Raw genomic sequence first — 17,342 nt, 5'->3', positions numbered from 1 at the left:
GCAGCAGCGCCGCAAACGCTGCGAGTTATGAGAGCATTTATGCGAGAGAGTACGCGCGTTTTTATATCTTCTTCAGATACACAAGATATTATTTTCGCGCAATATTTTCTTCGTTAAATACGTCACGCTGTCTTGCTACGGATACTTTGCCTAGAGTGTTTCTCTCTGGAGATCTCTTTCTTTATTTTTATCGACGAAACAACTATGATCTTCTTTCTTACTTGTATAATTCCTTCCTCCATATATTCTCGTATATATTCTCTTAATATTTCATTTTTCACACGCGGAAAAAACATTAAGGATATCACTTGCCTAAATATAGTCGCCACAACAAAATATTAATATTATTTTCCGTCCATGCATACAAGATAGTTGCATACAAGATTGCATTGCATACAAGAATGTATTATTGTGGAAGTGCATATACCTGTGGAATACATTAACCTTCTTTACTGCCTATATGAATAGGTTTATAATACTCTCAGTGCTGTATGATGCAACTAAACTCTACGGGTCTCTCAACCGTAATATTTGTTCTGCAGACCACAACAGAGAGACAGCAATATTCCTTTGGTTAAGGCAACTATGTATATGTGAGAATGTACTTACTGAGCATTATATTATAATATATCATAAGAACTGTGGATGTGAGAACTGTAACTGTATACATTGAGAAAAATTTCTGGTAATAATTATCCAGCCTGTGTTATAGTTACTACATTTAGTAAAATAGTATCAACTACATATAAAAATATTTGGTAACATTTACCATATTGATTACTATTTACCAAATAGTATGGTAAAACGCATTTGGTAAGTATTACCAAACTTTTTTTTCCAGTGTAAGTGGGCATGTGTTAACAGTAACTTTTAATGCTATATCTGTTTTATTTGAAATCACGTAAATTTCTTCTGTAACCATAAAATACGTGGATATAGAAACCATGGTAGTTTTCTCTATGGCAATAATATATATATATATATATATATATACTTTCAGCATTATATATTCAGTATTATATTATATTATATTATATTATGCAGTAATAATAGAGAATGTCTCGTTACGCTCCTTAAAGCGTATAATTGAAAATTTCAGGATGCACCGACGAGCTAACGATTATTGACTCAGGTCACCGCGAAACGACGCGATGATTAGAATCGAATTCAACGTGCGGTCTGTTCGTCGCTCCATCGAACTCGCAAATAGGCCGGCAGACGATAATGGGCAGCTGCCATTACGGTGACTCCAATTAACCGAAATTCTTCGGGAGAGGAAACGACCGCGCACTTGTGCGCGCGCGCGCGCGTGTGTGTGTGTGTAAGTCGTTGGAATTTTTTCGCCACGCTCGATTTTCGTGCGTGATCGCGTGACAATTTTCGTTACAATGTTCAATTCAGCCGTTAAACAAAAAGCGCGTAACAATTTTCTACCACGCGAAAGTAAAATGACACACGGGCGCTGTGTCGCGAACATTTGCCGACCGACATCGGGAGTCTACGCGAGAGGAGAAGAGAAAATATCCAGTTTTCGCGCAGAGAACGACGCCTTCGCTCTCCGCTAGATTATTTCGTTGCGCGCAACATTTCGTGACGTGAAACTATAACATCGGAAACTTCGCGCGCGCTGGAAAACAAAGGGTCAAAGTGGCAAACAGCTTTGCGAGAGTTCAGACGACGGCTTTGCTCGCCGTGACGTACGAAACGTGTGTGTGAAGGAAGGGAAGCCGAGCTCCGCCACGAGGCTCAATTTCCTTCGTATCCCGCTGACGACCGCGATTTACCAACACGCGTACAATGTGGCCTAACGGTTTGATTAAAGGCTGTGAAGGTGGATTTTAACGCGCCGCGGACTCGGATGTTCTCGGGGGAATTTTAATCGAAATTCGGGTATCGCGGTCGCGCGCAATGAAAGTACATGTACTCGTATATACTGCCTTCCCCTTGCCCTCGGCCCGCGCGTTCGTATGTAAACGTGTCGTTGTACTTCCTCGACAATCCCGAATGGGAAATCGATAGCGCGTGTATTTATTACGAGGGGCTAATTTCACGACGCGTTGCAGCATCACGTCGTGTGTCGTATTGTATACTATTACCAATTACGCGTTATTACGCAAACAACAACGATGTTACAGTGCACAACGATATTATCATTTACGCGCCGAAGCACCGCGCGCGACGTATATCGTCATACGTCAATCCCGCAGGTGAATACCGTTCGCGGGGGGCAGGGTGTATCACTCTCCCCTCCTCCGCCGTGTTTGTGTGTGTATGCGTGGCACAGCGATGAGCAGCACAGTTCGGGCGTTCAAACGTTTAAACGCCCGTATTATACATGCATCGCTCAGCAAAGTTCCTCCGCAGGCAGGCTTCCGTAAATTGACGATTAACCGGTTAAGCGATCTCCAGGGCGCTAATGTAGTACGCTAACGCAGGATATCAGCGAACAAATTGCGCATTATATACGCGGCGATCCCCGCCCCCGAAACGATAATTCCGTCGGAGCGCACCGGGGCGGCTTATATGCTAACGCGGGATGTCTTAATGAGGACGATATTGCGCGCGCGTAAGGTCGCCCGACGTTTAAATCACCATCGACAGCAGGTGCTCGACAACGGGGGATCGATACGCCGTATTTTGTCATAATTACGATCGTTCGATTTTCGACGCGACCGACGAGCACGCACACACTCACTGACTGAAACTCTTTTTTCTTGTGGTCTCAAATCGCGTCATTCAACACGTTTCAACGCGTGTAAATTGGAATTTAATATGTTCAAACGTATCAGATGATGTGACTTGAAACAATACGAAACATATAAAAAGATATTCAGCCAAAATAACGTATTTGGATTTGCAGTGCGCGCACACACACAGCACATATACGCGCGTGAGGCAACATGACATAACGTGTCAAGTGCATCACACATCGCGATAAGCACGTGATAGCCCTATCGACGCGTTTAACGCACCCACCTCTCACGGAGAGACCGCGGCGCGACTTCCCGCCGACGATAATTTATTTATGCGCTATTTCGCAACTTCTTCAGCTTCAACGTTAAGTACCTCTTGGCAACTAGTTAAGATCCCGTTAAACCGAAGTGAAACTTGAAATTAACTCCGAGGGCTCTTAAGAGGGATCTCGGACCTTTTTACAAACGAGACGCTTCACTTTTCGGATCACTCGACGTTGCTATTTTAATCGACGCTTGCTCTTTCCTCGCTCACTTTTCCCGGCGGCTCTCCAACGAATTCTCGAGTATTTTGATGATTCTTACTGATGACTCGTGTCTTTCGCCATTAATCTCCCATCGCGCACACAATTTCGGACACGCGGTAGAATCTGGTCGATAGGTCTTGTCAGATCTAGAAAACTCTTTGAACTCTTATAACCTTATCGGACATCCCGAGTCGAAATTTTGGTCCTTTGTTAAACCTTAAATTTTACAACGCAGTAAGCAGCAAAGTCAACAAAGTAGGTTTAATTCTAATGATACAATTTACTTCTATTTTAACTTTGATGAAATTTCCCTGAAATTTCGCTTTTCATTTTCTTTAGTGTCAAAATAGATTGGTTATATTACAGGCTTCAGAATAATAGATGTTAAATAGATAGATGATAGTTGAATAATAGATGAAACAGATGTTAAATAGAATAGTAAGGCTAAAAGCAGAATAAAAATTTCGACTCAGGATCTTCAATACTTTTGGTCATATTTTTGTTAGAAATATAGAATATAGAACCTTAGATATATATATGAGATAGTAGCGCAATAAGATCAGAATCTGCAGATAAATCTGCGCTATTTTCCCGAAATTCTCTCGGTGCGAAAATTTTGCGAAAATTGATGAGAGATCGAATATTTATTCGGCTTTCAGAGACTAAACATTATACGTGCAGGTAATTTTTATGCTCATCGGCGTTAGTATCAACACGTGGCCCAATTTTAGCAGGAATTTTGGTATTATCGTGAAAAATGTCCCTTGGCCGTTTCGGTTCGGAAGGCATGCAATCTCACAATCACTCCATCACCCCCCCACGATCTCGCAAATAATTTATCAGAGATTTACTTCTCCCTTCGGTGACGAGCCCGTGCACGGGCGTATCGATCTTCCCCTCGTGTCGGGACGGGAGACATTTTAATAACGACGTCTATATGACGAAAGCATTCGGCCAAACGAGAAATGTTCACAAAAACGGGTCGGATTATCTGACGGTAACCCTGGCGGAGCAGAGTTCGAAGGCATTAGAGTTCGGCTTACCTTATTGGATCTCGGGTTATCTTGGGCTGCTTCGAGAAAATAATATCACCGTCGGGCCCTCTCGTACCGGTCTGAATTGTTTGACGAGGAAATACGATATTCGCCACAGTGACGTCCTATCTTTCGCGTCCGACGCGCTTGTCATAAATTTATCGTAAACTTCTGTCCGCGAAATTGCGCCACGGATATTGAATTAATGTCCGAGAGAGAGCGCGCTGGAAGATATAAGCCGATTATTCGAACAACCGTTCTATTATGCTCGCGTATCTTCCGTTTCCGTTAGGCCGAATGTGTATTCCCGCGCGGAAAACTCTCCTTTAAATTTCATCACGATACGCGCTGCCTCTCGTCCGAATGTGTTTTCCAATTGGGATTATTAATCGCTGTAATAGCGGAAAATTCTCCACATCACGGAACTTTTATCGGAGCAATATGTTCTCTTGGAGTATATGTAGCTTTTTAAACATATATTTTAATTCTCTTCTCGTTTATTCTCGCTAATGGATATACCAGACTGTATCTCGAAGAAGATGTTCCCGGGTTCAGTCGTCAATAAAGATTCGTCTACAATACGCGAGGTAAGCGTATAGTAAATTGCAGTAAGAAATAAAAATAACTTGTTTCGTTCCCCTTCCCCTTTTCTCATATTCTAGCTCCCTTACACAGGAAATATCTCTCTTATTCAAGAAAACATTTGTGAAAAAACTATAGTGTATATATAAGCGAAATAAATTATTTTTATCTCTTATATTCAACTCTTTTTCACGCCAAGCTCACTCCGCGATGAGCGATTATAGTCCTTAGAAATGAGGTTGGAATCATAATGAAATCAAGTCAAAATCACGTGAAAATCGATAATCTTGCAGTTATCGTGATGAAGCTTTAGAAATATCAGATAAAAATATTATCTAGATATTGATGACCTAGTCGCGTTACCCCCTCCTTCCAGTTTATATAATACTCGGATCAAGTTGATGTATCGATACATCAACTCGCGATTTGAATATGATATATCGACTGTATTGTCAACAATCCGTCAATACATGTATGGTATCTTTTAGATATCACATAGATGACTAGGTCGATTACATTCTAGGTTTGTTCGAGTTGCTTGTACTATTCACACTTTTACACCTAATGCCCGTTGCACCCCAAACAACACAAATTTTCCAAAATACGTTCTAAAGACGCTTTTAGAACGGAGGGATGTCATCAAAATATTTTTATGATGTCCTTTGAAGGAGTGCGCTGTCTGAAAATAGCTAATATCTAACAAATTTATTCGCATTAATTGAACTTTTTACACTTTCACACTTAGTGCACATTAATTCCTTAGAGGTTCTAAATGACGTCATGATTTCCGTTCGTGTTACGAATGTAAATGCAATTCTGATACACTTTTTACATTTGGTCCCGAGCACGAGTGAAAAGTGTACAAAATTGCATTTACACTCGTAACACGAACGGAAAATATAAATTCATTATGCTCGCGTATCCCCTGCTTTCGTTAGGCCGAATGTGTATTTCCACGTGGAAAACTATCCTTTAAATTTCATCACGGCATGGTGCAGATTCACTAAGTGTGAAAGTGTAAAAAGTTCAATTAATGCGAATAAACGTGTTGGATATTAACTATTTTCAGACAGCATATTTTCTCACACCTTCAAAGGGCGTTCTAAAAATATTCTGATGACGTCCCTCCGTCTTAAAAGCGTCTTCAGAATGTATTTTGGAAAATTTGTGTTGTTTGGGGTGCAACGAGCATTAGATGTAAAAGTGCGAATAGTATAAGCAACTCGAACAAATCTATTGGCAGAATATCGACAAAAAGTGATGCGGATCTATGTAGTTGATTTCCAATTGTATATCCGTTGCATAAATAAAAGATTCGTTATCAAGTAGGATGACCCAAAGAAGCATCATTGATATCGACTTTGTTTTGATTCGATCATCGATTTCTGAATCAGGAACAATTCCCGCAGCAAATAGCATCTCTTGCAACATCGCGTCGGAAAATAGGAAAGAAAAGCGTGCTCAGCGTGTCGGAATGTACACACATGCAAGTTCCACGCCTTGACGCATTCCGATCCCTAACGTGTCAGCAAAAAATGCGTGGATATAGCGACAGAGTCGTGCCGGCTTGGCAAGGCGATTCTGACGTGCAGACGAAGATATATCGCAAATGACGACAATGTCGCCCCATCGCCAAGGTATTTGTTGACGTAACCGCGCGGAATTCTGTACGCGTTTCTGCTCACGAATTATTACCACGAACAATCGCAATGTGGACGTGAAATTTTTCGCCCAGTCACGGACCTAACGGAGGTTAATCCGTGATTAATACAGCGCAGCGGTTAGGTAACACTCAACGTGATATACGGATCATACGCGCATTATATGAATATATTAATGTAACTGAATAATTAATCCAGCGAAATAATTAACCGAACGCTACGGGACATTTAAATATTCGAAGCGCGTCACTGTGCCGCGGTTTCGCGCCATATCGAGGAAGAAATTCTCTGGAGCAAAAATTCGCTGGACTGCAAAAAATTCATTCGCGCCGTAACCCAGGTATGGTTCGACGAGAAAAGAAAGCCTCTCAGGCTTAAGAGACACATAGCTCAAGTCCCTTATCGGCTCGCAAGCCAAACTCCCCCCTCTGTCACCTTTTTATCCCGTGGCAATCGCTTAACACCGACCCGCAACAAATTACGAGTTCTGCAACGACTTTCGCGACGTGATTCTCCCTGATGCCGGTTCATCGAAGCGAGCCGAAGATATCGCCGCCAGGAAGCGGAGATCCCACAAAGGTCCCCGCTATCACGACCACAGCGATAACGACCTGTGAGACTCTACCTTTGACGACCTTCCTCTACATGCTTGTCGGTCGCGAGGCCATTCGTACCACCCACAAAAGGAGAAGGATATTTCAAAGTTGCCTGCCGAGAGATATTGGATAAGACGGGAATATTGAATTCCCCCCGGCCGAGTGCCACTCTAGATACGTCCAAAATAACGTTTTACCGAGGCCGATTTCCAGCAAGAAAAGGACGCAATTTACTTTCGGCCGGCCAGCCGAAGATAAGAAGAACTTTTTAAATAAAGGATAAGGCTTTCCGAACAGGGAAGCACGACTGCGTGCACACGCGGTTGCCTTTTCCGGTATATAAAATATTATGCCAAATGAGTAACACGAAGCTTGTGCTTTATTGTACAACACGAAAAAAACAATGGTTGTATCAAGCAGTAAAATATGGCATAGTTTTTATTTCTAATTTCACTAACCAATTCTTGATTACGTTGACCTATGCGACGTCATTTATTTGCATTGCGATTCGTTGGCTGAAAAATTGCATTTTTGAAGCAACGAATCGGTAGGTCAACGCAATCAAGAATTAATTCTTGAAGTCAGAAAAAAGCTATGCTATATTTTACTATTTTTCTGGTTGACACTGCCATTCTTTTTTTCCGTGAATTATCAATCAACAATATTTATCAAAACTTGCGCAAATGAAAGAAAATTTCAAGTTTGTGTAAATGTTCTTTTAGTATATATGATATATTATGGTGACATGGTTGGTAAAGGATCACGCCAATGCACTCGCATATTGCCGTCACCGTCGTAACCTGAGGTTACGTTGGCAAACTGCCGAGACCGATCTTCCCGCCGACGTAACGACACTCGTGTGTCTGAGCTCTAATTCCCATTTAAGTAATATACGCTTGTCTCTTAGTCACCGGTTTACCCGCAAAACGTCTCAAATATCTCGACTCAGAGAAAACTATGCTCGGACCCGATGATTGACGAACGTATTATGACGCGTTTCCACGTTGAGAAAAAAAGAAGTTACTAGATCGACAAAATCCTCGCTTTTCAGAAGAATATAGTATCTATTGAACAAATTATGCGTCGGTGCAACTGCAAGTTGTCTTGATGTAGTAACTAAACAAATCGCGATCATTGGACCAATCGATAGCTCATTGCAGCAACTATATCATTCGTTCAATCGACTAAACATCTACTTAAACGAATTTTCTTCGAATTCTTAAAGAGAGTTTTTGAATAAAGTGTCATTAATTCAACCGTTTTTTTCAGTGTAGTAGAAATAATTATTTGGCGCCCGAGTGTTAGGATGAATGAGCTATCGTTGATTGACGGTTTGCAAGAGTGTGTAACCACGATGTTGCACTTGGCGAGTGTTTCTTTAACTCTTTGGTGCGTTCTAAAGTTGTATTAAAGTGAAAGCCTGGACATAATATCACTTAATAACACCAGTACTTAACTCTGGACATTCTTATTGTTTTAGTCTTTAAATACGAATATTTAAATTTTTAATATAGAAAATATGTATACATGTATTAAAAAAAAATATATATCTTATACATTAAAAGTTTAAATATTCGTATTTAAAGACCAAAAAAATATAAATATATATTTATATTTTTATCCGATTAGTTTTATCCGATAGTATATTAGTATATTAATATATTTTTATTTTTATCCAATTAGTTGGATGTCAATATTATTAACATCCAGGTACTGGTATTTTTATTGGTAATTTTATCATATAAAAATAAGAAATTACTACAATTAATTAACTAATTACCATATAAAAATAAGGAATTACAATTAATTAACTAATTGTCTTGTTAATTAATTTCTCATTTTATGATGGTGTGTGAGTCACTTGTTCAATTTTACATAAATTAGGTCAATTATAAAAGGAGGTCGAGAATACTTTTCGTATCCCTTCACGTTACAAGACTCTACCGCGACATATTAATTACCAACTAGTCCACGAAGACATGCTCTACGTTTCAAAGAGTTAAATTCCCACGACTCGCCGTATTTCCCGACCAAAACTCCGCTCACCGTCAATCACGGAAACTGCCCGTGCCGTCTGATTAACGCTTCCTCCTATGTTCCATGAACAGTCTCCGAGTTCGCCCAGGAGTTGGGCGCCGCGATGGAGAGCCACTCGGCGAATGTGCGACGTCTGGTCGACGAATTTCGCAGTCGATCGGGCGACTCGCGAATCGATATCGGTGGCATGCGACGCGTTTGGGAGAACCTGTTACGGCAGGTCGAGGCGGACGCGGTCTCTCACCTCGACCTGGCCGCGGTCCTGCAGCAACAATTGTCCAGGCCGACATTAGAAGCGAGCTTTCATCGGAAGCTGCAGTCGCGAAAGGTAAGCTCGCCACTTTAGCCATCGCACAATCGAATAATAGGAAACCGTACAAAACTCTCTGCGCGTAAAACGCGACGATAAATCTGCAATGAATTCGCGACGATAAATCTGCGATGAATGTAGAGTTTTGCAGTTTGTCTCGTGAAAGGTTAGTTTGCGAACCTACGTTTGCGATTGTTAATCTCTGTTTGTGTGCGAGTTCTATCAGTCAATTAAATTGCCACCCATAATTCCTAACTATTGTGCACGATATATCGCTTGATACATTTATGATTGTCTTCATCACGAGACAGATGTTCGTTAATCTACATTGACTCCTCTCTATTTCTGAATCACCTACTTCCTTGTGCACGTACATGTGTACGTACAGCCGTATTAAATGCCATTATCATATTACGATATTGCAATCGCCATTCCCGACAATTCTAAGACGCCTCCTCCCCTGACCGCGATAAGATCCGTTGCAGTTCGCGGGGGACAAGTTTATCGCAGTTACCGAAAGTTCCCCAAGCGGAAATCACCGTCGTTCGATTATTCGATTTCGATATTGCGAACAACGGTGGCGTTTCAATTCGTGACGCGCGTGCTCGCGCGCTTCACGCGACGCATCCCGCCCGCAAATTGATCTCTATGTACGTCCTGCTCCCAGGTATTCGCTCATCGCGATGCATACGAGCAAGTGGTTAGCAAGACGGAGGAGAAGTTGCAGCGCGCCAGATTGGATTACAAGCGCGCCTACGCCGCGTTGCTAACCAACGACGGCGGCGGCGCCGCCGAGCAGGAATTGAAGCGTGCTTACTTGGAGTCGCACAACGCCTACATCCTGCAGCTACGCGCCACCAATGCTATTACCGAGCGCTATCAGTTCCATTGTCTACCGGGGTTGCTCGGTGAGATTGCGGAGGTCTACGAGGAACTTTGCGGATTGGCCTGCAAATGCGTCGCCGGGATCTCGGAGGCGGCCGGAGAACGCGCCGGCGAACAGACCAAACGTTATCAAGCTGTGGCAAAGGAAGCGCAAGCGGTTATGCCATCCAACGATTTGCAGGTTTGTTCGCATTTTATTGAGGGATTCCTCAAGACCTTCGACTCCCAGCATACGCGCGAAACGTTTCGACCGACCTTCTTTCCCAATATCACGTTCGGAGGATGAACTCGTAATTTGAACGCGCGACCAGCCGCGAAATAATGTCACATCCAACGAACCAATGAGCGAGAATAGAACGCACGAGCGATTTATTTAAGAGAATTTCATGTATATGATCTCGATAAAGGGACGACAGCACACGTGCCGAGATATATAAAAAATATTTAAAATTACATAATATAAAATTACATAATATATAATTTTATATATTTTTGTAATTATAAATATCATTGTTCTCGCCCTATTAACAATATTAGCTCTTATATTTGCCTTTATTTTATAAATTTTTTATATAGTTCCTAGTTAAAATATCGTCTTATTATATATATATATATATATATATATATATATATATATATATATATATATATATATATATATAATAGCAAGATATATACATATAAAAAATCAGCATAAAATTTTGCACAATATTATACAAGTAAAAAATAATAATGAATTATTGTCAGTAATGGCAATATGAAATATTTAAAAAATATCCCAATATCATCATACAATACTTTAATAGCATTCTGGAGCTTCATTAAAATCGATAATTTTAATACAAAAATGCCCGGATTACTTTAGCGCTTCCAACTTATAAACTATTAAAGTTAGTCAGAATGAAGCTCCTACTTCCATTTTTACTATTTCTCGTCAAAAATCAATGCGATTTATGTGTTTGCATGCACTATGTAATAATACGCTTTTCCAGCGTTAGATTTCACACTCACCACTCTGTAGTGAAGTTTAACGGCAAGATTCACTGACGAAACCCGCCATTGCATCCAAACTGCGTCGTTCTGTGTCCCTTCAGTAGTACAGTCCTCCATAGTCCAGACATCGCGTCCCACGTTGATCAATTTTCACTGACTCTACTGCACTCGCGATGACAATCAATAATTCGAACAACGTTTAGCAATGTAACGTAACGTTAAGTGATAACTTTTGATGCTTTGAAAATATATCGCGTATCGCGTGTCAAAAATCGCAAGTCGAAGATAACGTTTGCAACAAAACTTACGAGAAAAGAAGAATGGAGATGTATTTCACGAGCGATTATACTTTTCGGAAAACAAACGTTTTATAAGAATCGTAATTTTTAGAATAGGCTATAAATATACGTTTCGAATTTACTAGTAATTTCATCGAGCTTATTCGGATTGTAATGCCATTTCAATTGTCGTCGCGTGAAATGCGTATAAAAAGCAATGAAATTTAAATCCGCGATCGAAGTTATCGCGAATTCCGCGCACACAGTGGCGCAATTCTGATGGGAATTATGCACTGCTCGAAACAATTAGAGGATCACAGTGAATTAATAATACTTTGAAATAATTCTGTAGTTTAAATCGAACGTAATAAGAGCTGAAGTATTTATGTAAATATATTTACATAAGAGATTAAGAGTAAGTATATAATTTAGCGAAAGTATCTTCGACACTTTATCAGATATTATATAAGCATTCAAATAAATGACCTCCTAGTTATTTCGAGCAGCAACAAGTTCAACAGCACATAAACACACATGCAAAAAACTACAAGCAAAATAAATCACATTGATCTTCTCGAGATTCTACAAACATCCATCATAGTAGTTAAGATAAGAGTATTAATGTCTGGACACGTACACTGTGTATATACAAAGAAAAGAGAAAGAATATCTAGAATATAAACAATATGTTTTCAATGGGTAATAACATATTTACTTCTATCTACATATTTACTAAAATACATATTTTTATGTTGGGAAAGCATTTTTTTCAAATGAGAAAATATACACTTTTCTAAAATATCGTTACCTTTCATAAAAACAATTGTTTATTCTATTTAGACAAAAAATTTAGATTTAAATAATATGTTACTAGTATCCACTGAATATTTAATATTTATTTTTTTAGATATATTTTCTGTCAATGTACACTAAGAAATAAACGTTAAAAATTTATTTGTAGAATATAAAATTTATCAACAGAAATAAATTTTATATCCCACGAATAAATTTCTAAGTATTTTTCTCTCAATATATCTCATTTTGGATATTCTTATTGTTTTGATCTTTAAATATGAATATTTAAACTGTTTCTCTCTCTCGCGAGAGACCCAGTAAATACAAAGTATCGTCGAGTATTATCCATGTATATTCCTTAAATATATGTGTATATATATTTTATCCCAGTAAACACAAAGTATTATCCATATTAGAATGTCAGCTCAATCACATGGTATATTACGTAACTGTTACTTTGTTATATAACAAAGTAAAAGTAACATATTATGCCATATGATTGAGCTGATATTGTAATATGGATAATACTTTGTATTTATTGGGATAAAATATATATACATAATATATTATATTTAAGAAATATACACATACATATATAATATGTATTCATTAAATATATTTCTAAATAAATATATACGTATTTTTAAGAAAACCAAAAGAATAAAAATAATTAGCTACGTGTCCTGTAATTGGTACTTTTATCTTATGTTTTTATAAATAAAAACTCGATTTTTGTACCTGTAAACACCGCAAACTCAAAGCCGGCCGCGTTCTGCTACAAATCTAAAACACAAGAAATATAGTTGATTAGCTTTGAAGAGATTTAAGGAATAGGTTCATGGATATGTGCATGTTAGTTTTTTGCGATAATTATTTGGCAATTTTTACTTTCAACAACTGTGTCTTAACGTACGATCGCAAAAGGCATAAGATTGCAAAGCTAACCAAACCTAACCAAACCTAACCTACCCTACCTTCGAACCGGCTCTGCTCGGCCCGATCCGGATCCTCCGGCACGCCATCCACGAAATCCCGCATTCGTCGAAACCGCGGTGTATCGCCGTCTGTGGTCGCAATTCTTGTCAGAGATCTGAGACAAATAATAGGTTTCTTAATTAGCTACAACGATGGTGAGGTTATACGGCTCGAGAGAATCAAGAATACGATACTTTCGACCGTCTTTTTTCTATAACTTTCGTATAAATAAATAATAGTAGTTACCTCTCGTAGTAGAGTACGATGTGCTTTTACTGTTCACGACGACAGCAACTCGAGACGATCGCGAATATCTCCTTTTCATTATGCTGACTGCGGGTGCGTATCAAACTCCAAAAAATCGCGGACGACGTCTCACTAGACGTGTAGACTCGCGCGCGTCGCGGACTGTTGTGGCGTGCGGCGCGGCGTCTGTTACGACGCGCCGTGAGTCGCGCGACCTTCATATAACAACGCACGTAGACCCGAGCTCGCGATCCGTTACACGCTCCCAACGAACGTTATTCTATCTTTAATCTTTGGATGTTTAACATCCAAACACTAAGATGGCAACAAAGATAGAATGATGCTCGCGACCGTTGGGAGCGTGTAACGGATCGCGGCCAGAGTATACCCATTGAGCTTTCCCTGTACAGAATATTCAAAAATCATCGCACGGTACTTCAATAATCGATCTCAATGGTTATAGCTTAAATATTCACACACGAGAATATTTCTATTGAACGCACTGTCAAAATAGACAGTCTGTGATAATCACCTTGTCATCTCAGTGATGCGATTCTGCGTAACTTCTAACGACAGTGTCGTTATCGTTGTGCAGGTATAATACATAGTAAGAAAGCTGCGCAACGACACGTCATGCTAGTGACATTGTCGTTAGGATATTACAGAATAGGATTACAGAAGATACAGTCTAGAAATGTTTTCGAAGCGTTTTACGAGCAATTAAAACGTCACATACGTTTGGAAAACGTATATGTGAAAGCAATATTACTAGGGCAATTGACTAAAACGAATTTCTCGATTACGCGCGATGTGCGTACGTGCATCACAATGATTTTGACGGAACCGCTTCCTCGAGATAATCAACAGTTCTGGTGCACGTAAATGTGTCTGCGTTTATACAGACAGGTATGTCTATGCTGCGCGTAATCGAAAGATTCCTTTGGAACTGGAGTTATGAGATGAGGTTAGGACTACTTCCGCGCGCGCGGATTGCGTACGACACAGTTTTGCGACGCATAAGTATAAGACATCTTGATACTCACCTCGACACAAGGAGAATATCGCGAAGAGTTCTTTCACGTTGTCCGCGGAATCCCACGAGAAGACCGTCGCACGAGCGAGTAAACGCGCCTCCGCCTCGGTGTCTTTTGCGCGCCAATCCCTCCCGGCGTCTCCCGGCGTTCGTGAGTGATGCGAAGGCGGATGCATTCACGTCTATCTCACGCTCGATATGACAATCGATAACAGTCGATCGCGCATAAATGCGACCGTGCCTGGCGAGCGTCGATACGACCATTCGTACGCCGGACATATTGATCACACATAGCAAATAGACATTCCGGGCGTATACCCAATTTCGGAAGCTAGGTATCCGCCGGCGGGATTACAATCGCCGATATTCGGAAGAGGCACAGTGAAAACAGGCGGCAGAGACTGATTAAAGTCGGTCATACACAACGCGGGAGAGCACACGTCGGGATATTGCTCCTCTCGAGGTTCACTCCGCGTTCACCTCGTCGTCCGGCTGACCAAGCGTGCTCTTATCCACTGATTCGGCCTTCTCGTATCTGTCGGTCGGATCGTGTCATCGCGTCCTCCCTCGTCGGAAGCACCGGTACGATCGCCGAAACACGCCAAGCTGCACTACAGTTCCGAGTTTCGAGAGACGTGCTCGATGATTTGCGCGAGAACAATTCGATATCGAATCGATATTCGATTTCGATTCAATATTCGTAAACGCTCGATGCATGTTTTTTCTTCCGTTCAAAGGAGTTCGCGTGTGGTGTCGTCTCGCTGAAGTTGGTAAGTTTAGGTATATGATACATGATCTATGAACAAATGCGAGCAGGCTCTTTGCATTCGGAGTGTCTCGTATTTGTTAACTTGTCGTCGCATTTCGTTCGAGCGATCTTCACAACCTAACTTAACTTGTTTCTCGTTTTCGACACTGTCGTGTTTTCGTAGTGTTCTTTAACCGTTCGCGACTGTGAATTTTGCATACATAATATGTACCAGAGGTTAAGAGGGCAATGTCGTGTCATTCAAGGCATTAGCGCGGAACTTGTCTGCGAACACGACGCCACGGAAGCCGCCGCGGCGCTTGTACGTCGCGCCGGCACCACCCGAGCAGGTACCGATGGAGAAAATCAGTCAGATACCCACGCTCAGGGACGAACTGGTACCAACGGGCACCAGCACGCTCCCGCTCATGGAGGATCTACGACACGAATATGACAGCCTCACCCAGGAGATAGGTCGTCTGCAGGATGCTCTAGACGCTCTGGTGCGAATGCAGCGCAAGTACGTGCCATCGCTTGTATTTTAACGCGTCTCGTTCCTGCTTCATCATTCTTCAGCGTTCATATTATTTTCATTACTCATGTTTCATTAAATTCAATATCCCGGGCAATTCTTTCTTTGTTTTACATATGCACGTGTAGAACAAATTTCATTTTGGCGAATATTTTATTTACGTATTATTTTATTTCGTACAAATCTTTCTATTAAATTTATAACAAATTATATTTCGTATACATGAAAGAAATACGAGAAAAATGCGCGGGCGTTCTATTTTATTATGAAAAGAGTACGTAGTGTTTTCATTTTTTGAATGAATATATATTTACTGTTTTCCAGAAAATTGCCAGTCTATTGTTTTTTGAGTTTGCCACTCTGTTAATTCATTAGTTGCGTCAGTCGGTTTTCAATCAATGAATTAATATTGTTAATGGTTGTCACACCTGGGAAACTTGCCCTGTGCAAGATACTCCAATTTTTGCTTAGAGTTAGGTTCAAAATTTTTAGTTGAATTCTGATATTTATATTAGTGTAAACGTGATTCAACAAATTGAAAAATTCTCACTTAACTCTGGATTCGAATATAAGTATCTCACTTGAAACAAGCTTTAAGTGATAACTATTAATACAAATCTAAAATCAACATTAATAATCACTTGTATTAAAAATCTTTATTAACTGTCACCTGAAACTTATCTCATATGAGATGTTCAGATTTTTACTCAAAGTTAGGCCCAAACTTTTTAGTTGAATTCTAACACTTGCGTCAGTGTAATGGCGATTCAAATTCTCATCTAACTCTAAATTTCATTCTGAGTGTCTGACTTGAAACGAGAGCTTCAAGTGATAATTATTAATATAGATATTAAAACTCTAAACCGAGACATATTAATACAAGTCTTAGTTCTCTAAAACGAGACGCTCTAATGACTATTTTGTCTCCACTTTCATTGCAGAAGCGCCGAAAGTAATCTCTACACAAAGGTGGCCGAGCTACAGGAAGATATTTCACTAAAGCGCTTCGATCTCGGTGTGGCGCAACTGCGTTTAGCCGCGGTGCAGGCACAGGTACGCGCGATTTTTCGTCCACGCATTTATTATTTCATCCGCTTCCAATTCCACGTCCGGTACATTTGTTACTCCGTTCGTGTCTCATACAGAAGCGCACTCGTACGCTTGCACAATTTGTCCAGTTTAAAACGTGTGTGAAGGCAAACGCGCTTTTCTGTCTTCTTCCTTTTTTATTTATCATGTCACTGCGAAACTAAGGGAGAGAGCAGAGAATAAAATATACATACTCAAATAAGGTTCTTTCGTGAAACTCACGTATGCAATGCAGCGACCAGAATAGAATGTAACATCGTGCGCGAAGTTATAGCGCGATATTACGGAGTGAGAACATTGCAGAATAGACATTCTACATTTAAGCCCT

General features: G+C 40.3%; 1 protein-coding gene and 1 long non-coding RNA gene across 10 annotated transcripts in view; one reads left to right on the top strand and one right to left on the bottom strand.

The window, feature by feature from the left end:
- LOC116850580 overlaps positions 1-14,017 on the bottom strand; it is a 298,594-nt gene extending 284,577 nt beyond the window's left edge. Inside the window, exons 1-3 of the long non-coding RNA XR_004379377.1 lie at positions 13,613-14,017; positions 13,366-13,481; positions 13,130-13,174 (exon numbers count right to left, since the gene is read on the bottom strand). This is a non-coding gene — a long non-coding RNA (uncharacterized LOC116850580). The remainder of the gene's footprint in view (positions 1-13,129; positions 13,175-13,365; positions 13,482-13,612) is intronic.
- LOC116850570 overlaps positions 1-17,342 on the top strand; it is a 61,541-nt gene that overhangs the window by 28,246 nt on the left and 15,953 nt on the right. For all 9 annotated transcript variants that reach the window (XM_032829011.1, XM_032829013.1, XM_032829010.1 and 6 more), the window contains 4 exons: positions 9,202-9,458; positions 10,108-10,506; positions 15,660-15,913; positions 16,867-16,978. In XM_032829011.1, the coding sequence (XP_032684902.1) occupies positions 9,202-9,458; positions 10,108-10,506; positions 15,660-15,913; positions 16,867-16,978 (1,022 nt within the window). The remainder of the gene's footprint in view (positions 1-9,201; positions 9,459-10,107; positions 10,507-15,659; positions 15,914-16,866; positions 16,979-17,342) is intronic.

The sequence above is a fragment of the Odontomachus brunneus genome, unplaced genomic scaffold (genome assembly GCF_010583005.1).
Source record: "Odontomachus brunneus isolate Ranch 3 - 2012 unplaced genomic scaffold, Obru_v1 Obru_scaffold_149, whole genome shotgun sequence".
NCBI classification, from domain to species: Eukaryota; Metazoa; Arthropoda; class Insecta; order Hymenoptera; family Formicidae; genus Odontomachus; species Odontomachus brunneus.
This window is presented reverse-complemented; position numbering and strand designations above follow the sequence as displayed.